General features: G+C 32.8%; 1 protein-coding gene across 5 annotated transcripts in view; it reads left to right on the forward strand.

The window, feature by feature from the left end:
* The window catches only part of NAB1 (NGFI-A binding protein 1), a 41,313-nt gene that overhangs the window by 9,711 nt on the left and 4,864 nt on the right, over positions 1–26,738 (forward strand). For 4 of the 5 annotated variants that reach the window (XM_079135110.1, XM_079135109.1, XM_079135112.1 and 1 more), the window contains 5 exons: positions 201–1,038; positions 11,117–11,250; positions 13,885–13,936; positions 23,531–23,620; positions 25,222–25,384. In XM_079135110.1, coding sequence (XP_078991236.1) covers positions 220–1,038; positions 11,117–11,250; positions 13,885–13,936; positions 23,531–23,620; positions 25,222–25,384 — 1,258 coding nt within the window. In that variant the 5' untranslated portion in view covers positions 201–219. The remainder of the gene's footprint in view (positions 1–200; positions 1,039–11,116; positions 11,251–13,884; positions 13,937–23,530; positions 23,621–25,221; positions 25,385–26,738) is intronic. The other variant, XM_079135111.1, reaches the window with a different exon arrangement.

A 26,738-nucleotide genomic window follows, 5' to 3' on the forward strand; every position in this document is an offset into this window, starting at 1 on the left:
GGTTAGTTTAGTTACTGATGGTTAGGGTTGTTATAAGTACAAAATGAGATAAAGTTAGTATATATAGAGAAAAGTCAGTTGCTGTGCAAATACTGCCTTGTTTTTGTTCTTCTAGTTTTTAAAATCCTGTAGTGTCTAACCTATTTGGTTTAAGAAGTTTAAAGCAAGTGTGGTAAGTTTTTCCTGTCTTCTTTTTGTAGGTTAAACCCATCCACAGTAATGGCTGCGGCCTTACCCAGGACCCTGGGAGAGTTGCAGCTATATAGAATATTGCAGAAAGCCAATCTGCTTTCTTATTTTGATGCCTTTATCCAACAAGGTGGTGATGATGTCCAGCAACTCTGTGAAGCTGGAGAAGAGGAATTTTTGGAAATCATGGCACTTGTTGGCATGGCTAGCAAGCCCCTTCATGTTAGAAGACTACAGAAGGCTTTGAGAGACTGGGTTACAAACCCTGGCCTTTTCAATCAGCCACTGACTTCCCTTCCTGTCAGTAGCATACCTATCTACAAATTACCAGAGGGATCACCAACATGGTTGGGAATATCCTGCAATAGTTATGAAAGGAATAGCAGTGTCCGGGAACCTCATTTAAAAATTCCCAAATGTGCTGCCACCACCTGTGTACAGAGCTTGGGACAGGGGAAGTCAGATGTGATGGGAAGCTTAGCACTGCAGAGTGTTGGTGAGTCTAGACTCTGGCAAGGCCACCATGCTACTGAGAGTGAACACAGTCTCTCCCCAGCAGACCTTGGCTCTCCAGCTTCCCCAAAGGAAAGCAGTGAGGCACTGGATGCTGCTGCTGCCCTCTCTGTGGCTGAATGTGTGGAGCGAATGGCCCCCACGCTGCCAAAAAGTGACTTGAATGAAGTGAAAGAGCTGCTAAAAACCAACAAGAAGTTGGCCAAAATGATTGGTCATATTTTTGAGATGAGTGATGATGATCCACACAAAGAGGAGGAAATTCGAAAATACAGTGCAATATATGGCAGATTTGACTCAAAGAGAAAGGATGGTAAACATCTCACACTTCATGAGGTAAGAAGTATGTCTTTTTCTTTCTGTGCCTGTGGTGTGTTGTTATTCCTTAAAGGGAAGTTTGATAATGGTTTTATTTTATTTATTTTTGCATTGCTGGGGTTCAAACCCAGAGCCTTGTGTGTGCTAGGCAGGTGCTTTACTATTGAAATACATCCCCAGCCCAAGTTTGGTAATTAGCTTGCAGAAAAAAGATATACTTCCTAAAAGCAATATTAAAAACAGCTTAGGTGTCAGCAAAATAAAACTCATGAAATGAGACTGTATTTATTGTGTTAGGGGTGTTTTGTGTTGAACTCAAACATGTTTGAGCTTTGAAACTACAATGTAAGTTTTAGAGAAATGTCAGAATTTAAGCAGAAGCATTGAGTCTTTGCATTTGTAAGGAGTTTGCTTTTTAATTATGAAATAAAATAGTATTTTAAATATAGTGATGTTTAAAAAACACCTTTATAGGCTTCTACTATAGAATGTATTCCAACATATAAAATTACTGAATCAAGAAATATGTAGATTTTACTCTTTTAATATTCTGCTAAAATACCTTCTAAAAAACCTGCAACAATTTATACTTCTGCTGTTATGCAAATGTTTATTTTCCACATACTTGCTAATAATGCATTTTACATTCTTTTTTATCTTCTATTCAATCTTATAGATGAAAACTTTTTGTTGCTTAAATTAGTGAGGATGAGTATCTCTCATATGCTTAAGAGGCATTTAACTTTATGTTCATATTCTTTGTTTTGGTATTATAGTTGTCTTTTAAAAAATTGGTAAACATTTTTTATATTTTAAGGATATTAAGCTCTTGTCTTACATTGTAACATTTTCCCAGATTATTGTTTGCCCTTTGACCTTTCAGTGTTTTACCACGTGGAAGTTGACTTTTATATAATCATATTTACTGATCTTGTCCCATACGGTCTCATTAGTCTTAAGTTTCTATTGCTTCTCTTATATAGAGTTATTTTAGTTAATGTAGCTTTGTTATGTGGTATGCTTTTTTGGAAAAGGAAGTACTTCTTCATTAGTCTAGTTTTGTAGCTTTTTGTTTTTGGTTTTGGTGAGGTAATTTTATGCAAATAAAATTTTAGGTACATTTGTTAGATTTATCAAAATGTTGTTGTTTTGATTAGAAATGCCTTAAATGGTAGAAATTAACTTATTTCCAATGAGGCCTATATAGGAATACAGTATATGTATTTATTAACATACTTTGTTTTCCTCATTTATGTTATATTATTATTTATTTGTGGTATTTGGGATTGAACTCAGGGGTGCTCTACCACTACATCCCCAGCCTGTTTTATTTTTAATTTTGAGACAGGGTTTTGTTAAGTTGCCTGGGCTGACCTTGAAATTGTAATCCTCCAACCTCATTCTCCCCAGTTGCTGGTATTATAGGTGTGTACTATGGCAGCCAGCTAGAAATCTCTTATTGACATATATTTTGTACATTTTTTGGTAGGTCAAATGTTAAATGTCTAGTATGTATGCTTTTAAATGTCTTTGATTTAAATAGGACACACAACTAAAGGGATATAATCCAAATGAGTTTTTTTTCCCAGTTTTTTTAATGACTATCACTGGTTAAGATTTGTATATTAAACTTGTTTTCAACAATTTAACCATTTGGCCTTCTAAATAAACGATTTTATATATGAATACTGGAGCTTAAGATCAAAGAATTGGTTAGCAGAATGACTTAAATCATACTAAGTTTGTAGCTGTTTGTATGTGTCCCTTTGCAATTGTTAAGTATCATTATTATTTCTACAAAATTGCCTCACTGAAACCTGTGAGTGTATCTACAAGGCATACCTATTTCAGATGCACTTTGATGCCTTTTTTTTTTTTTTTTTTTTTTTAAATTACTTATGAACTGGTAGAGGAATCCAGTTAAAAGGCTGTCTGGGGGCCTGGGTTTGTGGCTCAGTGGTAGAGCACTTGCTTAGCATGTGTGAGGCACTGGGTTTGATTCTTAGCACCATATATAAATAAATGAATAAAATAAAGGTCTATCAACATCCCCCCTCCCAAAAAAAAAGATTATCTGGCTGTCATTAATAGTAAACAAGAGGCAAAACATTGGCAATTTTAGTTTCATGTTTTAATGCAATTTTCATATAATTCTTAAAACAGCACATAAAACACAAAGTTGAGTCAAAAGACTTGTATTTTTATCAAAGTAAAAGTATTTTCAAAAGATTACTTGAAACAATCCAGTCATCCTCACTATAAAAATTCTATTTATAAATATATATGATTCTATAAATATTTATGAATTTTATAAATAAATATGTATTTATAAATTCTATAAATATATTTTGGTACCAGGCAATGAACCATGGTCACTTAACTACTGAGCCACATCCTGCAGCCCTTTTTTATTTTTTGTTTTGAGACAGGTTCTCAGGTTCTCACTAAGTTGCTTAGAGTCTCACTTAAGTTCCTGAGAGTGGCTTTGAATTTTTGATTCTCCTGCCTCAGCCTCCCAAACCATTGGGATTACAGGTGTGTGTGGCTGGTCCTGGCAAAAAATTCTATATTTAAAAATATTTTAAAAGTTATTTTTACACTTGACTTTTACTCTTTTCCTGAGGGGCTTTTTTTTTTTTTTTTTTTTTTTTTTTTTTTTTCTTGCTTCTTTAGATAAATAGGTACAGATGGTATTTAAGTAATGAGACCATCCTGGGTTTCCTAAAATAAGGTAATACTCAAAGTGAATGCCAGTAGGCTGAGATGTGTGAGGGTGGGGTCTTTGAAAAATGTGGGTTGTGTTTTCAAAATTTAACTTAGACCACTTGTTACTTATAACTGAAGTTTGTGAATCTAGTCTGGTAATATATTTAAGGATAGATGTTTATGAATCAGGAAACTTTTTTAAACTAGTAACTATTTAAGACTGGATAAAATTATAAAATCCTGAGGGAATTTAAAGAATTAAGTGTAACTTTGAGGTATTAGGAAAATTTCTCTTATTTTCATCTATTTAAACCAGAAAGACTTTTGTTTTTCTAAATTCCTAAGATTAAAGAATGTTACTAGTTTGCCCTTAACTTCCAAATAAGGAAATATGTGACTTAATTCACTGTTGGCTTAATCTCACTGTTCTGAGAATTTTCTTTATAGAACCCTATGGATACTGTTTTTCATCTTTCAAGACAAAAGACTGTATGTAGATGTGGATGAAAATCAGGAAGTTATCTACTGATAACCTCTGAAGTTATCTACTGAAAATTTTTTTAAACTTTCACAAGTACCTGTGATTTTTTTTCTTATACACTTTTATATTTGTTTCCAAATGTATCATACACTGTTTAGAAAAGAATCATAGTGTGAATCATGTTAAACACATTTTTAAGCTAAAGAATTAGTGATAAATCTTAGGACTTGGCTAGATGTACTCTGCTTTATAGGAGTCACACCATAAAGTTAGTGTCAGGGGTTGATGAGGCTTTAGAACTACACAAGTAGTTGGTGTGGAACAAGTGCTAAAGGACAAACCCAGATGTAGTACTAGAAAGAATTTCCAGCAGCCAGAATATTTTATTTATCCAAAGATAATGTTAACAGACAGTAGGTGCTAAACTAGGTAAGCAGTGTGCCTCACGTCTTAACAGAGAGAAACTTAACAGTTGGGAATAACAAGGCAGTAAGGAATATGTGCCTGTTGAAATTATACAGGAACTGGGCTGCAAACTGGTTACCAAGACAAGGACCCAGGCCCATAAAATAAACAACCTTGCCAGGCTTATGTTGATTGCCATTGTAGTTTTGAGAAGTAAAGGCTGAGATGTTTCAGAGAAATTCAGCTATTTCAGCTTTGAGAGAAGAGGAATCTGGTAGGCCCAGTGACTGAAAAATATTAATAAGTTTTGATGCTGTATTCTGAATTCTTGATTTAGAATGGATAGTTTTTATTTTTTGTTTTGAGAGAGGATATAACTTGCTTATGACGTCATTAAGTTGCTGAGGCCAGTAATTTTTAAAAATAAGCTTTAGGACTACTAAAGTAGTATTAAATCACTTGATAAGTTTACAGTTTTTCTTACAATATGCCTGTTTTGTTTGTTTTCAAACTTACTGGTGTGAAAGTTGTTTATGTTTTTTAGGAACTAATTGTGTCTGTGCATCTGTCTCTTTTTTTACCCCCAAATCAACCTTGCCAGAGGTTTCTCAGTTTTATTTTTTTCAGAGATCTGCAAAATAGCATTTGTTTTTGTAAATAAACTTATTGAAAAATAGGCCTTGCCTGTTTATGTATTGTCTGTGGTTGCCTTTAAGCTACAGTGACAGAATTAAGTAGTTGTGACATGAACTAGCATATAAAGCCTAAAATATTTACTTCTTGGCCTTTTATAGAACCATCCTGCCAACTCCTGATCTTTATGAAGAAGCAACTTTTAGCTTAGTAGATACTCCTGGTTGTACTATGTGTATGTTTTACTTTCCTATATTTTATTGTTCTGATTTGGGTATGTAGTTCATCAGTATTCCATCATTCTTATATTTTTAATACAAGCAATCAAAACTATAAATTCTCACTTTGTGTTGATGTAGTCTTATTCCCAAAGTTTTGATATGAGGTTATCTTTTCCAGTTCTGATTATTTTTTGTATTATTTCTTTTCTGACCTATAAGTTATTTAGAAGTGTTTCTTCACTTCCAAATAGGAGCATCCTCCCTGCCAGTTATTTTTCTATGATTTCTAACTGAATTACATTCTGCTCAGGAGAGCATGGTTTGCATGATGCCAGCTCTTTATAAAAATTTTGAGATTTTAATTATGATCCAGTGTGTAGTCTGTTTTTGATATATGGGGAACAGAATCTTTTGCATTTGTTGGTGGGGTGTTCTCTATGTGTCTATTCTAATAAGCTTATTAACTCTGTTATGCAAATCTCCTGTATTCTTTTGGGGGGGGGTCTACTTGCTATATCAGTAAATAAGAGTTGTGTGTTAAAATCTAGTGTGTTAGTGAAGTTGTCTCTTTTTGCATTGTACAATCATTAATCATTATTAATGCATTTTGCTATAAAGTCTGTTGCTTGATATTACTATAAGTACATGACTTCTCTTTCTTAATAATTACCTGTTAGATCTTCTTATCATCCTTTTATGCTGAGCCTTTCTGAATCCTTGTTTTCTCTTGTATCTTTAAAAATACCAAAGGTTGAATTTTAAAGAATCTAGTCTGACAATCTTTGTTTTCTACCTAGAAAATTTGTTCCATTTATATTTATTATAATAACTAATATTTTGGACTAATTTTCATCATTTGTTTTCTCTACCTCTTCCTCCCCCCAACCACACACACATATTTTATATCTTATATCTCAGATTTGTCATCTGGGAGTAGTTTCCTTCTGTCTCAGGTGTATCATTTAGAATTTTCTTAATGAAATCCTGTTGGTGAAAAACACTCTGTCTTCTCTACCCCACTAGAAAATATCTTTATTTTGCTCTCTTTCTTAATGACTGTTTATACAAGGTAAATTTTATATTGTCTGTGTTTTTTCACAGATATCATTTTATTGACTTTTAGCTTTGTTTAGAAGTTAGTGGTTATTCTGTTATTTATTGTTTGTTTTTTAAGTTTTCTATTTGTTTTTGCCCCAATTTCTTTCTCCTGTCCTCTCTGTCCTCTTTGAGTCTCAATTGTACTATATTGCTTTCTAGTTACATTTAGTCACATTTTGTCCCATCATCCCAGATGGGGAACACATAAAAACCTATAGTAGATAATATATAATTATATAATAATAACAAGGATATAAGTATAATATAGTAATTATAATATTAATGTTTATAACCTACAAGCTCTAGATTATTTTTTCAACCTATTTTAATGCACCTGTGTTATTTCATTAAAATATGTACAGAATTGAAAACTTGGAGTGTAATGGGTTAAATCATGTTTTTGAGGGTTTGATTCCGTTGTTTTTCTGCTAGTTTTCACTTTCGATGCCTGTTTTTTGACTTCTCTCTATGAACTTATATTTCTTGGAATTTACTGTGGGAATGTTTAGAGGCCTGGGAAGAAAGTGGATTCCCTTAGAGGTTATTTGCTTTTAGTTCTACCAGGCAACTAGAGACAATACAACTCTAGGACTTTGAGAAAATAAATCATCATCCTACTTAGTGTGAATTAAGGCCAAAGATCTATTTAAAGGTAGATTCGTTTTTATGAAATCGCAAGAGCATATTTTCTGTTCTCTTAGCACCAAAGTTCAAGACAGGTAATTTTCCTTGCACTCCTCTGGGGCTACAGATGGTTTTCTTATTCACCCATACATTTTTGTGTAGTGCTTTGAGGTTCAGTTTTATGGAGATACATTTTTGTGTAGTGCTTGGAGGTTCAGTTTTATGGAGGAGGGGTCTTAGACTTCTCCTTGTGGGAGGCCCCAGACTTTGCCTTTTTGTCTCTTCCTACACTCCCAGCCCTAGGCTATGAAGATTGAAGCTCAGGTTCATCCAGTTTAGCACTTGTATTGAACTTCATCCTTTGAGATACCGCCTTCATTCATTTTGCTTATTCTTTTTCCAGCTCTGTGTGTACAGCATTTAAGATAATGTTTTTCTCCACCCCTATTTTATTCACCATTTTTGGTTGTTTCTTTGCAAGGGGATGGGGGTAATGGTACCTAACTCTCTGAGTACCAGAAGTGGAAGTCCTGATTGCCTTTTGACCCTCCCTGTGACACAGCATTTACATAGTATTTTTATGCCAACAATACTTAATCTAGAGTTATAATCATTTGATTAAGATTATAATTTTAACTAACCATAAAGGAATTGTTTCCATGTAATCAGTTACCATCCTTTCTGAAAATAAAGACAAGTATCATAAGTTCAGTTTTTAGAACCAGTCATAAATGATAAAAAGCTAACTTTAAAAATTCTTTTACGTAATGATACAAATGGAATTTTGGTATTTGGGACCATGAAAATAGGAAGTGAGAGAAATAAGTAAAAACAGTAAGGGAGAATATTATCGTTTTTGAAAAGCTAGCATAGCGTTACAGATGGCAACTACTCCTGTTTTGGAGTGTTTTTTATCATTTTTTCAAGTATATCATAGTAATTATTGATTGTTAATTAGCCAGTAGGGTCCACAAAAATCTAGATAATGCTGACATGCTTTTTAGGGAGATACTTCATAAATCAGTTTCTTCCTACAACTTGGGAGTGAACTAAAATGATTTCTCTAGCCTTAGTTTTCTACCAGAAGATTCCTTAAGGGTGGGGAGATTCCAATCTAGTTTTTTAGTCTGTGGAGCCTGAATGCAGTGACAGTGAATGTGTTATGCTTTTTGTTTGTTTGTTTGTTTGTTTGTTTGTTTTCTGGTAGATGATAGAAGGCATACTATTAGAACATTGCTTTTGGTTTATGTTACAAAGTACTTTTCTGGGGTTGTTCGTCAGCTGGTACTTCTAAAATGTTAATTCAGTATCTTACAGTCAGAGGTTTTCTATAGTAATTTAGATTGAGTGCAAAAAAGCAATTTGAGAAGGGTCTTCAAGGTCACAGTAGCTACTCTCATGCCGAAATTGAAGTTTACTTAGGATGTCATTCATTAAAGTATATGTTACTTTTAGCTCCAATAACATTGCACCTTTCAAAAGCACTTAAGGAAGGAATTGATCTCTGATGGTTCTTTAGGAGGAGGGGAAAAGGCTGAAAATAGATTTCTTCCTTCAGTTACACTTTTGTATTCGGATACGAGCTTAAAATAGGAAGCTTGGGCTTATTATAACTTTGCTGTCAGTAGCCAAATTAATTGTTTCAGAACAAACCAGTACAAATTATAGTTGGAAATTTGGGGATAAAAATGTTAGATATCTATATCATGCCATTGACCATAACACATTTTAGGTGAATTACTTACTTAAGTGAAAAAGTTAAACTATTAGATTAAGTATTGGAGAACATTTATATATTATTTGTGTGCAAAGAGTGTTTCTTAACATGGCATTTAAGGCAAAAACTAATAACACTAATGTCAGACTGGATGGGGTGGGAACCACCATATATGATGGAGAGTTAATGTGCTTAATATGTTAATTCCTGAAGTCTGAAGTCCGTAAGAAAATGAAAGAGGCAAATGCCATAAGCAAGCAGATTTTAAAATAAGTCAAAACCATAAGAAAAAAGTTCAGTATTATAGCAAATAAATGAAAATTATAACCAAATGTCTATATTAAAATACACGATATTGGTAAAGTTTTAAAAGATAATAACCCATGTTGGACAAGATTCTAGGAATGGGCTCTTGATAAAATTGTAACATTATGATGTGGAATAACTTTTCTGAGGGGTAATTTGATGGAATGCATACATTTCTTAAAATTTAGTTCTGTGACCTAACAAGTCTCTGTCAAAAAATAATTAGATATATGTGCAAAAATGCATATGTATGAATATTCTATGTAATGGTGTTTGTAGTACACAGAAAACTGGAGGTAGTTTAATTTCTAAAGTGAGATTGGTTCAAATAATGTATTTCTCTTTCCTATAATGGGATATTGTATGTATAGTAAAAAATAATATTATAAAGAACTTTTAAATTTATTTATTAGTCAACAAACATTAAGCATCCAACCCACACCAGATGCATCTGCCAAGTCTCTGCCTTAATATATGATAAAAATAAAAACAAGCATAAGTAATTGAAAAAAGAATATTGCAAATCTGTGTATTCATATATACTTAATGTTTATATGTGTACGGAGAAATATAATTAGATATATTAAACTATTAGTAGTCATTCTGGATGGAAGGATTACATGCTTGATTTATTTTCTTCATTTCAAAAAACTTAAATAAGAAAAATTATCATCAATAAAAGTGGGATGCCTGGAGAACAAGTGAATATCTGATTTTTTTCTTTAGTGAAAGAAAAACAAGACTAACACTGACTGCCTTGTGCAGGTGTTTCCTCATTTCTTCTTGTTAGAACCCTTTAAAGTAGTGCTATCATCCCATATGTCTCTCAGAAGACTCTGAGTAGTTTTTGCTTGTCCAAAGTCACATTGCTGGTAAGTGATGGAGCAGGACTTACCTTTTTTTTTTTTTTTTTTTTTTTTTTGGGTAGGGAGTACTGGGGAATTGAACTCAGGGGCACTTGGCCACTGAGCCACATCCCCAGCCCTATTTTGTATTTTATTTAGAGTCAGGGTCTCACTGAGTTGCTTAGCACCTTGCTTTTGCTGAGTTTGGCTTGAATTCACAATCCTTCAGCCTCAGCCTCCTGAGGTGGGATTAGAGGCATGTGCCACCATGCGGGGTCTGATCATGTCTTGATTGAGTACATATCTTGCTTTTAAAGAAAGTTTGATATTCTTCTTGGTAGTTCACCATATTTAATTAAAATTTTCTAGTTTAAATAATTAAAGGTTTTGAGTTTAGGATGACATTATTTTAAATTTTAGTACAAGGTGTTTGGTCAACTAGCAATTCTCTTGAGTATTTAACAATTATTGAATTATGGAAAGGTAGAATAGATTACTCTTATTAGAGATTAGTCTCCAAGACCTTGATTTTTCTAGGATAGCCCCATTTTTGATAACTTGTGTTTTACTAAGTGATTTGATACAAAGTTTAACTAAAATCATTTAATTTTGAATCTAAGAATTTTCATTTTAGTTCACACTTAAAAAATACTGTCAAACCATGTATTTTTAACTTTTCGGAAAGTATTGTCACCATATATCATCAAATCCTTTGGTTTTTCAAGAAAAATAAGATGCAGAATATTTTTTACTTTTATTTTTCTTATTATCCATAAACTACATCTAGTCAAAAAAAAGAAGAATAAGAAGAAGAGGAAGAAGATATATAAATAAGTAAAGTAGAACCATGATGACTATTTTGAATAGTTTGGGCTCTGCAAAGTGGTAAATAAGTTGGTTTTCTTCCAAACTTTGGCATTAGGAGTAACCATCCTGATTTTTGTGAATTATGATTTCATTATACAATGATGTGAAATACTTACATTCTTAAGTGATACCTTTTATGTATTGATGAAATATAAATGTTTATGATTTTTATAACTTTATTTTGGATATCTAGCTCACTGTTAATGAAGCAGCTGCCCAACTCTGTGTGAAAGATAATGCCCTGCTTACAAGAAGAGATGAGCTTTTTGCCCTGGCTAGACAGATTTCTCGAGAAGTCACCTATAAATATACTTACAGAACCACCAAGTAAGTGTTAACTAATTGGAGATATCTTTGTATTGCCTGATAGAAGTTGTTCAAAACACCATCCATTGATTGAATATGAGCATTTTTGAAAAGATAGAATTGTGATTATAATGTTTTTTCAAAACATTATTATCAAAACATTATTTTTCAAAACATTGTTAAAAGTGACTTTGTAATTAAATTTAGTCTTTTAACTGGCACATAAAAAGATAAAAATTATGCATATTAAGGGGTGCCATGTGGTGCTTATGATCATTGAATAATGTTTAAATCAAGCATTTATCATTTTTTAATGGTGAAAACATTTAAAATCATTTCTCTATTTTTTTAAATACACAGTACATAATTGTTATTCACGTATCCATAATTGTGTCTACTACCCTACTGTGTAAGTACACACCAGAACTTTTTTCTTCCAGCAAAGTGATTTTTGTTGTTTTAATTCCCTTGTCTTCCTTTCTTTTGAAAGACATAGTTTCCTCGTATGATAATGTTGTTCTTAGAGTGGTTTAAACATTTTTCTTATACATATTTTGGGTTTGAGTGTGATGGAATTTAGACAGCTTTTTAGACTTATTTGCATACCCATAACTACATGAACTTGTCGAACTCTCTGAGGAAATGAAGTGATTCCTTTTGCAAGGTACTTACAGTCTTGAGATTACCTGAATATGAAAAAAGACTATTGGCCAATATTTGAAGGGAGACTGGAATACTTTTACTATTAGAAAATAGAATAATAGAATGAGTTTGAAATAAAAAATATGAAGTTGAAAAGAATGGTGGTTTCAAAACTTATTGTAGACACACCATATTCTTCAGCTTATTCTCACTTGATACCTAAGCATTTTCTGTAGGTATAGGATCATTGTTATTTTATTCACTCAGTGCTATATGGAACCTAATTTCCAGTGCATTGTTTGCTTCTATGAAAGGATGCAAATGAACTCTTGTATTAGTGTAACTCTGATTATTTGTTAAATTCACATTTTGAACACCCCTCCCAACCTTAATAAATCAGTCTTTGGGGATGGATCCTTGGAATCTGAAATTTTTAGAAGTATTACAAGTGATTATTATACATTCTGAAGTGTGAAGTTTACTACTATATTATAGGCATTTGCTGTCATTTACCATTGTTTTCTCAAACTCACAGTGCCTTCATTTTCTGCCCTATCTGGGCATCTACATATCTGCCAACAGACATTAGGTAAAATTATATAGACTAAATGAATAGGATAAGAATATACAGCAACATTATAGGATTATTTCCAAGATTTTTTTCTTGAAGTTGGATAATCAAAATTGATTTTGTGATTTTTTTTTTTTCATTTCAGTACTGCATTATACAAAACTTTCTGAGTATTTCATTTAGGTGATTTTCTTTAATCAAAATAATGCATGTATATGATGTAAGAAGTCATATAGTACACAAGGTTTATCATGAAAACAGCAGTTCCTGTCCTCTACCACCTTCCCATTTCACACCATAGAAGCAACTGCCTTCAATAATTGTAGCTGTTTCTTCCAGTGTTTACATTTGTATTTTTTTAAGTTAATTTCTTTTAAATATATTAATACTTTAATGTAATTTAGAAGCCCAAACTATAAAAAGGTAGTATAAAAGTTGAACTTTCATTCCTTCCTCTTTTACTCTATTCTACACTTCCCCAATCTATGAGTTTTTAATAGTTTTATTATCATTGTTCCAGTGTTTGTTTATGCATTTACAAACAAATACAAGTAATGCTATCTTTTCATCTTTTTTTTCCAAAAAATAAAAGCACGTATCTATGTTGTTTTTGATTTTTATTTAAACATTCCCTAGAGATCGATCTGTACTACATATATATGTATTTTTTTTCCTTATTTTTTATAGCTATAGGCATTGTGTGAATGTACCATTTATTTGGTCCAGTGCCCTACTGATGGACACATGAGTTGTTTTTAGTCTTCTATTATTAGAAATAATAACATAATAAATGACATCATACATATCATTTTGTTGATTATGAGATATATTTTTCCACATTTTCATATCTTTTATATTAAGGTATTAATAGTTGCTGACTAGTCATAGTTTAATTGGCAAGAATATTTCAGGGTGGTATAGGAAATAATTGTGTCTTAGAATTGATGAAGTGCCATTTCATATGTGTGTTTCTGCCTCTGGGATAGATTCCCAGCAAAGCTATTTCTAAGTCAAGAGTAAGTACATTTGTAGTGTCAGTAGATAAACAAAAGTGCATTTTAATTTCATATAACCTTAAGCATTCATATTACATGGTCATTTTAAAAAAATTATTTGTACTGAATCATAAAGGGATATCTGCAGTTTTTAAATTTCTTGGTATATAATCATTATGAAATATTGAGTGCCTGTTCTGTGTATGTGTTTACATTCTACACTTGAAATATAAAATTAATAATAATGGTGTCTGTGTATTTCCCTAATATTAATTTGAAAATGATGAAAAAATTCATTTTATTATTTTAATATTTGATATGAGTATGCCATTTCTTATGTTGGGGTTTTAAGATTATGTATTTTGGGAGAAGGTTCTAGACTAAGATGCCCTAGGAATAAAATTTCTTACCTTCTGAAGTTCTTCTCTCCTCTCCCTTTCCCCTTAGGTCAAAATGTGGTGAAAGAGATGAATTATCCCCAAAGAGAATTAAAGTAGAGGTATGGTTACATATAATATTTTCAAATACTATTAATGTTTACTTTTGTTTTAAGGTGATTTAAAAGAGTTTTACTAGTTCAGACAAAAAAAAAAAAAAAAGATGGCCCCCAAAACTAGTGAAAAATGCATTGAAAAACAATATAGAATTTTGTTCTCTGAAGTATATATAGTAATTTGAACCAGCAAACCAAACAGATTCTTAAAAGGAAACTATTTTGATTACATCGATGTCCATTCAGTTTATCAGGGATTGCAAATTTGTGTTTCTTACAGATTTAAAACTTTGTGAGTTAAACAGTTACATCATTACTCATCAAATGCATTCAGAGGAGCTTTTAGTTCTTTTATATTAACTATCTGAGGGAAATAATTCAGTAGTTGCAAATTATAGAGACTTTAGTGTAACTGAAGCCTTTTGTAGAGGACCATGGTTGAAACTTCTTATTTTAGACTTGCAGGTGGTAAGGTAGGAGTTGAGCAACAAGAATGTGTTTTCTATGTAGGGCTCTCAGAAGTATAAAATGGTTTCAGAACTATTGTTCTGAAAATCTAGTCTACAGCAGGATGGAAATTTGAAGTCAGATGACTCCTTCCTTTTTCTCTTGGGGTTTGGCACTCTCTTCACCATCCTATTACTTAATTTCAAGTAAAAGCAAGTGAGTTATGCTTGACTGCCCTAAATTTCCATCAAAACCCAATACTTACTATCTATTTGAATGGCAATGATCCTTTATTTATACCAAAGCCAGAATTTTCCTGTAAAAACATGCATTTCTCTCTTGCTTAAATCTTGCCAGTGGTTTTCTCCTGTACCTAGAATAAAATCTAAACTTTTTGGAGGTGTCTAAGATTTTATATGATCTGACCCCAGCTTGCTTTTCTTACCTTGTTTGCTTCTATACTTCCCTATTCTCTTTGTAGTCTAGCTATACTGATCACTGTTCTGTTCCTGGAATGTGCCATATGTGTTTGTGTCTCCGTACTCTCCTTTGTTCCTGTGCCTTGTTATTGTCTCTAAGTAGCTGTAGATTGTGTCTGAGTTTCTGCTGACTTCTCTGCCTCCCTTTCTGAAAGGGCTTCCTCACTGCAAAAATCATACTCAGTCTATTATGAGGGTTTTTGTTGACTTTCAGAGCACTTACTACTGTTCGGTGGAACTGTTACATATTTGTATTTAATATCATCTGTACCATTAGATGAGAACAGGGCTCTTATCTGTGTGTCCACCATGTATACTGAGTTTGTAACAATGCCTTTCAGTTAATAAAAATCTATTGGGTGAAATAATGTATAGGTGTGGATAAGCACATTCAACTTCTAAAAACTGTCCTAAAGCAATAGTTCACAAAGAAGGGAAGCATTTTGTTCCCCAAAAGGCACATCTTTAAAAAATTGTTCTCATACTTGTCATCTACTTTGCTGTTAGCTGTAGAATAATGTTTAAGATGAGTTAGTCTCAGATACCAGTTGGAAAATTTGTTGAAATTGTCCAAAAAACTACATTGAAAGATATTCTAACCAGTGAAACACTTCTGTCCTATTGCACCTGGGATAAGATCTAAGGGAGTTCTCTGTGCACTTAGCAGTTAATGACTTATTGCTGCTGTCAGAGAAGGAAGGTGAACATAGTGAACTTGATGCTGCTAAGGTCTGTGCCATTAGAGGGTTTAAAGGAAGGAGATATTAATCCTTCCTAGTGGCCAGGAAGAATAATCATCTGCTAGACCAGAAATATATCCACATCAATTTTTCAGTATTGGTCTTCAATGAGATCATTATTCAGGCTGCTCTCACACTTAACGCCCCACTTTTCCTTTTTTATCTAACTGTAGAGATCACTATTAAACACTGAAATTTGTGGTCATGGATGGTTTGAGCTACTTTTTTTAAAAAATTTGACTGTATTTAGTCTTATTCTCTCAGTGCCCCTGATCTGAAATTTAAGCAAATGATTTCTTATATCTAGTTGGAGTGTTTTGAATTTCTTATTAGAAGCAGAGAATGTTAGGTTATAGCATTAGATGTGAGCCTTCTATTTCTTTGAAACATTCCATTAGAGAGCTTTCAATTATAGTTACATATGGTTAGTTTGTTGTTTTACTAGAGTTCACAAAGCCACTTGAACAGTTTTGGATTCATTATTTAAATAAAAGTGTTTCCTTTTTCTGTGAATAATAATTTCAACCCTTCCTAAATAAGACAAGTGACTTATCAGTCACTTCTCGCATATTTTTATAAACACTGCACTCTTGGTTTTGTTTCCAAGAAATAAAGACTTTAGCTTTGAATTTAGGACACTGGTTCAGTTTTTGTCGTTGGTTTGTTTTTAATTTTGTTTTGATCTCTTTAAAGTGTATGTGTGTGTGCGTGTGTGTGTGTGTGTGATGTGTATAGTGTAATCTTCTACAAAATGTAGTCTCGGTTTAAACCCTTATCTAAATTTTATTGTGTTGTCCTCTAAGAGTTTTAGGTACTGGAGTTGATCATTTGATTTTGGTAGCTGATATTGAGGTAGCTAGCTAGTATCCACTGTTCAAAGGTTTCCATTCTTACGACTTCTCACTGAGTGTTAGTGCTTTATTTATGTCTGTCTTCCGTGTGACTACTGGGGAGAAGGAAACTTTCTGGCAGGAGAAGGGGTTTGGGTAGGGGTTTTACTGGGGAGGAATTTGAACTGGGTTTTAAAGGGAGGGAAAATTTAAGAAGTTAGGGATACCAGTGGGAGTTTGGGGTAGTGTTAACAACAAAGGTAGACTTATGTTACATTGGACAAAGATACAGAGGTAAGAAAATACTATGTATGTTTAGAGAACAATAAGTAGAATAGTTTATTTAGATATGTGATCGACACAGGGAACCACAAAAATAAAACTAGAAAGATTTTAGAGCTCTTCAAACATACTTTTACTCTTATTTCATTTAATGTTTCTTGTTTGATTCTCAGCTTATTATTTTTTAAAGAAAGTAATATAAAGATAAGCTTATGATTGATTCCTAATTATTAGGTCCAAACTGAAACAATTTCTTCTCTAATCTGTCAACAACCAGTAAGAATACATGCCAAGTTGCTCATTTTTTTCCTTCCTAAAAAGATAATTTTTATAGTAAACAAAAAGAAATGTAATGTTCAGTAGATAAGATAGAAATGACATCAAAATAATATATAAGGGAAAAAGAAACATTTTCTTGCTTGCCATTATCAGTATATTAGAGTACACTAATAAAAATAATGCATTGTTCAAGCAGTATGATCTTTCCTTGTTGGTAAATGCTATATTTCCCTGGTCTGTACTTGAAGAGTTGGGGGCAATGAAGCTTTAAAATACTTGTCTGATTTTTCTTCCTGGAAAGCACTTATGTAGTATGTTTTTCACCTTTAAGGATAGTTAGCTATTGTTTGATTTTGTCTTTTTAATATAAGTAGTATACATTGTACAGAAGTACTAAGAATAACCTGTTGTCCTTAAATCCTCCCTATAGGGTATTTTAGACATTTAAAAAAAATAGAGATTTTGAACTTTATATCCTTAATTCCTATAGTAAATGAGATAGCCACAGAGAAAAAAAGAGAGAGCCTGCCAACTTGGGTAGGGCTTAGGGAAATAAAATACAACTTGTAGGGAACCTCTAGGGAAAGTACCTTTTCATCCTTGTGTGTTAGTAAGTAAGGCTTGGGAATAATCTGCCCAGAATAGATGAGCAGCTTGTGTGAATCCACTTTAAGCCAAGCTGAAAACAAAGTATGTGTATTCTTATTCTTTTTCATCAGGGACTCCAGATCTAGCTGTGGGGCAGTTTTAAAAATAATTACTTTTTTATTCACTGTTATGTACCAGTCTGTGCTAGGCATTGAAATTCATTGTCAAAAACCTTCTTGTCTATTCTCTGTAAAAGCTCTATGATTTTCATTTTACAACTAGGGTTGACCTAGAAAGGCCCAGTAACTTTCCCAAATTGTTACTTTGCTATCCAGTGGCAGAGCTAGGGTTTCCCATCTTTGTTTCCCTTCCCAACTTCAAGGAAAAATCACCTTTCTGGGTAATAATGAGTATTCACAAAGTACCTCAGGAATGCAAAAACACTGTTGGGTTTAGACTTGTCCTACTCATAGGGTATGAAGGGCAAAGTATACATAGGACTGGTGGTTTCTGAAGAAGAAGAGGAGTGGCAGTTATTATTTTCTAATCCAGAGAAGCTTTTGTGGTAAACAACTGTAAGTTTTGAATAGAAAATTTTAACAATGTAAATGACAAAATGTATTATATGTAAGATATGTGATTTGCTCATTATTTAGAATGAGTAAAAGCTGTGTTAGGAAGATACAGTAAATCAAGAAACATTAGTCCAATTTGTTTATACACTACCTGTGAGAACATTTTTAAGACGGCTTGACAACAAGTTAAAGGAATGAAAAATCAAGAGCCAGAGACCATGGTGTTTTATTCTAAATTTTTAAAAATTTTAGTTAAAAATAGATTTAGTTGTTGTCTTTTTTTTTCCATTAATGAGATCCATGAATAAACTCATTATCTTCGGTGTTTCAAGGAGCATCTTAGAAGGGATGAATGGTATGTACAGCCACTCAAGACTGGTGATAGCAGCTGACTAAATGAACTAATACTTGGTTCATATCTCATCTATAAGTTTTCTTCATTTATTGGAATTGCTAGAAATGAGGCAGAGGTGGGAGGTGACAGCTTTTTTGACTCCATGGGGTTAGGGGAGCAAAGCAGTTAGAGATAGCCAGATGATAGAAATGAAATTTGTTGATAGAACCAAGAAAGTCAAAGAACTGGAGTTTGAAGAAAGACTTAGAGGAAACATCTGCTAGCAGGTTCCAGCAGGGCGGGGGTGGGGCTGTGAGAAGCAGGAGGGAAGAGGGTCAGAATATCCACCTACGCTGTTACTAAGCTTGTTGGGAAAAAAAAAAAAAAAAAAACTCTTCTGATTTGATGAAGATTCTTCCTCTCTGGATCAGAAAAACAGAAGCTTTACAATCTGCTATTCATACAGAAAGTGTGAGTAGAAAAAAGGAAAATGCACATGTGGCATTGAGAACATCTGCTGTAACAAGTCATTTAAAGATAGTTAAGCAGTGACTTTAAAGCAACTTGCTGGTGTTTGGTGGAAAAGATGAGGATAGTGGAGGTAAAGACTAATGGTATTCAATTAATTAGGTCACAAACAGCCTTCCATTCTATATCTTTTATTTTCTCAGTCTCAGACCTAAAGTCCCATCAGGAAGGGAACACTGTGATTAATGGCAGCAGCCAAGAATATGACATGGAGATAAATTGCTCATAGCATGGTACAGCTGGTGCCTGAGGAAAAATGCTTAAGAGGCTTCAAACTAAAGTCCTGCACTGAACATAATATGAAAGAGACCAGTTTCTTGGGAATGTTCTCACTTTTATTTCTAAGTCACATATTTTGAATAGCTTAAACCTATTTTACATCTCATGCAGTGATAGCTACTCAGTCCTAGTTTTCCCATCCACGATGAAGACTAGAGAAGAAAATCATCTAATTAATGTACTTGGTACAAATATTATTGGTTACTTGGATATTGTTATTAATGACTCATTGTGAGGTGTTATTTCTCTTTATTAATGATTGAGCAGTACACATTTTTCAAAAACTTTCACATGCAGAGTTTGGCGTTCCCTCTTTCCAACTTTTCAGTATTCTCACAGCTGAATAATCCTGACAATGGTGACACCATATATTTATATAGCACAATTTGCCATTTGTGCTGCTGTGTTGAATCAAATCATCACAAATCGCTCCTGGGCAGTATGTGGTATAAGTTCCATTTAAAAATTGGGACCACATGAAAAATGAGGTTGATTTTCTTTCCTGAGATCACACATCTGGTTCCTCACATGAGAAGACCAGCCAACTCCTTTCTCCTTTTGCAAGCTTCTTCAAAGATAGTATTGAGATATGGGAGCATCTGGGGATTTCTGGTTGGGTACACTCTGCTCAGACTGCTGATTTTCTAGTGACTATCTGATTTGGGTTTCCAACCCTGACTTTGCCCCAAGCTCCTAATTCACTACACTTATTTAGCTGTCTTATATATACAGAAGTCTCACCAGCCTTTAGATTTAACATGTCCCCAAATGAATTAGTTGATTTTTTTTTGGCCTCACCCCAGACCTTCTGGGCCAGAGTTTCATATGGTAGCAAATGTTACTACCAGACTCCCAGTTGCCTAATCTCAGGAACTGATTTCTTTGCTACATCTGCTACTGTCCAGGACTAGGCTGCTGTTCTCCATCTTTATCACCACCCTCTAAAACTAATCTCCCTACCACCATCTTTGACACCATCACATCAGTTGACCTTTCTTAAATGCACATTTTGCAGTCTTTTCTCTAAGACGTTTAACCACTTACCTTGCATTTAGATAAAACCTAAAATTCTCTTTTTAAATATATGTATTTTTAAAATTTATTTTTACATGGTGCTGAGGGTGGAACCCAGTGCTTCATGTGTGTGAGGCAGGCGCTCTACCACTGAGCTACAACTCCAGCTCCTAAAAGTCTTAATGTAGCTTAAAAGACCTCACCAAATCTGGCCCTGCATTTCCAACTTCTTTTTTTACTCCCTCTTTCTCAGTAAAATCTCTGATTTAACTGTATTAAATAGATTCCATCTTCTGGAGTGTATCTGGTTTGTTTTGTCTCTAATCTGCTCTCTTTTACTAGAAAATTCTCTTCCTTCAAGTCTCAACCTTGACCTCATGCCCTCTAGGGAGCCTACTCTGCCACAGTGCCTCAGCTGGGCCCCGGATCTCTGTCTGTTTCCCTCTCAAGACTGTGTTTGTTAAGGAAGCAGAAGGCATATCTCTTTTGTTTACCATTGTACACCATGTGAGCAGTGTGTGAACCAGTTAGGTGACATTTTTGTTAAGTGAATAAGCATGTTTCTAGATTTCCAGAGTGCTTTTTTTTTTTTTTTTTAAGGTAAGTCCCCCACCAATATGCTCAATATTCTCTTTATTTTATTTAATTTATTTTATTTAATTTATTTTATTTAATTCTTTTTTAGTATTAAATACCTAGTTCATATTCATTCTAAAATGTCCATACTATGTAAATATCCCTAAAATTTATCCTGTTCTCTCTGTATGATAGAGATATAGTACATCACTATAACATGCTGTCTTCTTTGACTGAATCTGGTGACTTTTTGGATAATCTTAGTTAAATATCAATAACAAGCATTTATTAGGTAATACCTATGTGCCATGCATTGTGCCAAGTATTTTTCATGTACTTTTTGTTAGGTATTATTGTCTATAGATGAAAAAACAAGTAGGTGAAATAGTCTGCCCTATATCTGAGGAATAAGTAGTAGAATTGGGTTTCAAATTCAGCATAAGTCATAGATTTAAAACCAACTCTTATAAAACAGCAACAGTAACAACAGAAAACAAACATAAGAGAAATGCCTGTAATTGCTATTGTTTCATAAAGGTAGTAAAGTGATAATTGCTCTTATTGTTGTTGATCTTCCAAGTCTTCTACCAACTTATCTCATTGAACTTTCAAATTTAAATGAAGGTTTGCCAAAGAGTAAGTTGGATTTTTAGGAATAAATTCCTAGAAGAAAATAGAATAGATAAGAAAAAGTATATTTTTCCTTTAACCTAAACTATATACATTTAAATAAAGTTCATTCTACCTCACCTAATGATAATGTTCTATACATTCCTATTATCAGCGTAGGGACCTAGAAAGCTGACTGTTCTCAGTATTTTAACGGTAATGATTATAAATAAAACCACCATGAAGGTTATAAGGCTATCTCAGGATGGTAAATGTATTTGCTTTCGTCTTGATTATATTATTTCATGTTTCTGAATTAAAAAACAGCAAATTAGTTGTTATTTAGGAGATAAATTTTGGTAGATGAAATATTTGAAAACAGGACTCTGCAGTGGAGAAAAAATGTTTTGAAAAGACCCTGATGGAAAGAATTTTTTGAACCACTATCTTGTATCTCAAATAATGGAGAGTACTTTGTTGTTATTGCCTTTTTACATATTTTTCTGCTATGTTATTGTAAGAACTTTGATTTTTTTTTTTTAGTGATTTACCCTCAGTTATAAATATATAGTTTATCAAATAACAGGAAAAATGCATGTTTTGGAGTTAATGACAGTTTCTGTGAGGAATCCTTCAGTAGCTTTCCTTAAAGTTACTAACACCATCATGATGTTTTGTCATTTTTAAAGTTCATGTGGAGCAGTAAATAGGAAACTAAAAGAAACTTGAAAGTAGTAGGCGGATTACAAATACTTGTCAAGTATCAAGCAATTTAAGTTGAAGTGTTGTCCAGGAATAGAGTTCCTACAAATAGGCCCTATTTATTTCATTTGATCCTCCCAACAACTCTGGTAGGTTCTATTGTTCTCATTTTTTAATAAGAAACACTGGCGTTCAGGATGGTACATTGCCCATGCAAAGTCACATAGCTCCAAAGTGGTGGAACTGGAAAACAAGTGCAGTTCCAAAGGCCCATTACCTGTCCCAGGCTATGATAAAGGAGAAATCACAAAGCAACATGGAAAAATTCTTGGTAAATTTATGTTGGGCTTATTGGATAGTACTTAAAACAAATTTTTTTTCTTAGTTTGGATATTTACTACATTACTTATTAACAGATAAATTTCAGATAGATTGGAGAGTTATATTTAAGAAACAAATAAGCAAAAACCAGGGCTGGGGTTATGGCTCAGTGGTAGAGTGCTTACCTGGCATGTGTGAGGCACTGGATTCAATTCTCAGCACTACATATAAATAAATAAAATAAAGGTCCATTGACAACTAAAAAAAAAAAAATTAAAAGAAACAAAAATTGCTTTATAAAAGCTAGAGTAGATTCAAGTACAAAGCAGAATACCTTCCTTTCAGAATTTTATAGCATTAGAAGAAATCACAAAATAAAAAGTTCAGATACCTGTAGTATATAAAATACAAATTTTTTGAGTATCAAAATAAAAGTAAAGATAAAGTTGCAGTTTTTTTAAAATCCAACAGTACCCAGTGCTGACAAAGAAAATGTCATATACTGCCTATATTATAACCTAGTTAAAGGCCTTTTTGGCATAGTTTGTAAGAAGACATAAAAACAACATCCTTTTGCAGTAAGTCTACTTCTCAGAACTTTTTATAATGACTAATCTCAACTAGAAGATGCTATTTTCTTAAATTTTGCAGTGTTTTTATTACTAGAAATTAGGAAAAGAATCCAAAATGTCCAATATGAGGTTAGTAGTTAATTGAACAACTAGTTTAAATTTTATGTAACCATTATAATGATTTATTAAAGTTTGCTGATGGAAAAAGTAGCAATGATTACATTCTTCATCTTTTTCATTTATTTTTTTTTTACTGGTTACAGTTGTAGAAAATAAAGTATCTGTACCATAAAAAACTAAAAATGAAATACTGTACATTAAAACCTTAACTATAATTATATTGGGTTTAAGGTGGCTTCCTTTGCTTTATTATCTGAACTTTTGATATAACAGTTATTTTGTTTTTTACAAACCTGAATATAAAGAATATATTCTTTACCCACAGGATGGGTTTCCAGATTTCCAGGATTCTATGCAAACACTCTTTCAGCAGGCTAGAACCAAGAATGAAGAACTCACAGCTCTTAGTTCGCAGGTAAATGAACTACCAGTTATTCTATCATAATAATATCTATAAGTTAAAAATTAAATGACTGCTTCTACTAGTTTCAGAATTTATTTCTGGTTGTTTTTAAAATGTCATTTGAGTCACAGTTGTAGCCACAAGATAGCAATAACAATTTGATTTGGTTCGTTAACATAATCTGATGTGGGACTACTTATTTATTCTTTGTGGTTTGTGGGAAGTTAGAGTCCCTACTCAAGAAAACTCAAAAGAAGAAATTTACAGCCATATTGATTATGGCTCCATATAATATAACTCAGAAATAAAATAGCATTAGTTCTCAAAAAATATTAGTAATCAGTATTGTAATTATTGTTTTAACCCACTTAAATTCATATATACTGAAGAAACATTACTATGTAGTGTCATGTGCTTTTGCTATTATTTATGTATGTTGACTGAAACGAACATTTAAAAAGTGAATCCTTCAAACATCTTTTAGAAAGCACTGTAAGTTATAACCTTTTGAGCTCCTCCCTAGTGACTTGTTTTTAGTCAAATTTAGTACTGCCAAATTTTAAATTTTCATGGTAACAGGATGAAAAATATATTTTCCCTCTCAGAAATGCTTACTGAAATGTTACCAATTGGTAAGTTTAAATGAAATGAAGTTATAGTTACTTTTGGTCTGATTTATTTGCATTTAGAAAAGTAGTATGAGGGTTATCCTGTTTATTTGATGAATTAATACATTCTACCTATTGGTTTTTAATATTATGAATCATGACTTTTATAACCATTTTATATAGCATCTTTCATGTAACACTCTTATGTAACTAACATGGTAATGAGCATTATCTGTCCATTTGGGCCATTACCTCTTTAGAAACTGTCATAGAGATACTGTTTTGAATGTCACATACAAATAATTTAGAGCAGCGCATAGAGAAGGAACTTACAAAACTCAGGCAGAGATAAATTTATATGCCCAGCTCTCTAATTTTATATTTCAAAACACGTCTCTTTATGATTGCTTGGGAAGGGAAGTGCTACAGTTTCATTCTCTGATGAAGGTGAAGATCCTCACTGGCTTTGCTTTTTTTTTTTTTTTTTTTTTTTTGCATTGTTTAATTTTAGTGGTGGGTGTGTTTGTCTTGTTCTTGTAGACAGCCGTTTTACACCTTTTCTCCCCCAAACATACTGTCGCCATATCAGAATCTTTGTAGTGCCAAATCCTAGAATAAAAATGCCAAGATTTCACCCTGTGTGTTAGAAGCAGCTGATAGCAGATGTTGCTGTTGCTCTTAGGTTCCTTGTTTAAAAAGTTCTTCAAAGAACTTGCTACACCTTGGAAAAATAAAGCTAGGTTATGTTGCTTTTGTACTGGAATGGAATTCTCTTTATGTGATTGAGAAGAACACTGTTTACTTGTATATAAAATCCAGCATTTTATGTTGTCACATGATGTAGACATTTATTCATATTTATGGAACCAAGTGTACCATGTAAAGAGTGAACTAATTTTAATGAATACTAAATATATTTGCTAGAGTCTGAAATAGATATCTTTAAACCATTAAAAAATGTAGAATGTTTTAGTTGCTGATTTTATTTTTTGCTGTACTTACTAGCAGCCTGAAAAGGTGATGGCAAAGCAGATGGAACTCCTCTGTGCCCAAGCTGGCTATGAGAGACTGCAGCATCCTGAGAGAAGACTGTCTACAGGGCTTTACCGGCAGAGCTCAGAAGAGCACAGCCCTAATGGCTTGCCTTCTGATAACTCAGATGGACAAGGTACATCTTTAGAATGTCCTTTGCCTTTAGAGCCCTACTATGCATACTTCAAAGAGAAACTGAAAACAAATTGCTGATTTTTAAGTGTTGATACTGTATAGAGATTGTTTTATAGATTCTGAGTATTAATTTTTAAATTGTCTTTTTTTAAAAAAAGAATTTATCCTGCAGATTTTAATTCATAATTTTTAAAAATTTTATCATTCCTATACCATACTTGGTACATACAATTGGTGTATATTTTGTAAAGGATAGTTAAGGAAGTTATGTATGAATAGTGTGCAGATCATTTTCCCCAAAGAAATGAACTCCATCAGAGGTGTTTCTCTGTGTGTGTCTCTTGTTTGTTTGTTTTTCTTTTCTTGCAGTGCTGGGAATCAAACCCATGTCTTTTTGCATGCTAAGCAAGCATTATACCACTGAGCTGTACCATTAGCCCTTACCTTCTTTAAAAAGATCAAAACTCATGTTTTTTAGAACCAGATTTGTCAGAAATTTATAACGTTTGTGTCTTAAGAGAATATGGTAGTTGCATTTGAAGCACTGTGAAAAAATCTAACTCAAGTTTAGAAAACTGGGTGATTCATGAATATTTTTACCATTCTGACTGAATATTATTTTTTTCATGTCTTCACATGAAGAAAATGCCAAATCATTGTTATTCACTCATTCAACAGATTTTTGTTTTTTAAGCATTTTGTACATGCTAGGCATGCTTCTAGGCACTGAGGATACAACAGTGATTGAAACAATTCCCTATTCACTTGGAGCTTACACTCTAGCGGAGGGAGATGTACAGTATATATGTACATCTTCCAATTTCAAATAGTAATAAGTATTTGAAGAAAATAATAATTTTATAATATTATCATTTATATATTATTTTTATACCTCTCCAGAGAGTGATCACTGTTGTCAAAAAATAAGACTTATTTCCAAGTAAGAATACCATCTTAACAAGCATTTTCCACCAGTGGAATTACATAGTACCTCTGTTAGCAGTTCAGAATACTGGAGGATAAAAAAGTTCTTCCTTCTTAAAATATGTCAGAAACTTTTTATATGTGGTCTTATTTAACTTCTCTAATCATTCTGAACAGTTAACAAGCAAAGACAATTACAAAAGATTTTATGACTCTAATTTGTGATACCAGGATAGTTTAGTGTGGGGTAGCAGTTTGCTAATGTGATGGATTTAGGTTTATGACAGATAATATGATTCATTGTATAAAGTTTTTTTTGTCTAACTGTATCTGTACTAATTACATTTTTTTATGTATTTTGCTGAGTTTTTTAATTTTAATTTGTAATTGGCTTGAAGCCATCTCTGTCTCTAATATGTGTTATTATGTGA

This window comes from Sciurus vulgaris (assembly GCF_902686455.1).
Source record: "Sciurus vulgaris genome assembly, chromosome: 3".
Taxonomy (NCBI): Eukaryota; Metazoa; Chordata; class Mammalia; order Rodentia; family Sciuridae; genus Sciurus; species Sciurus vulgaris.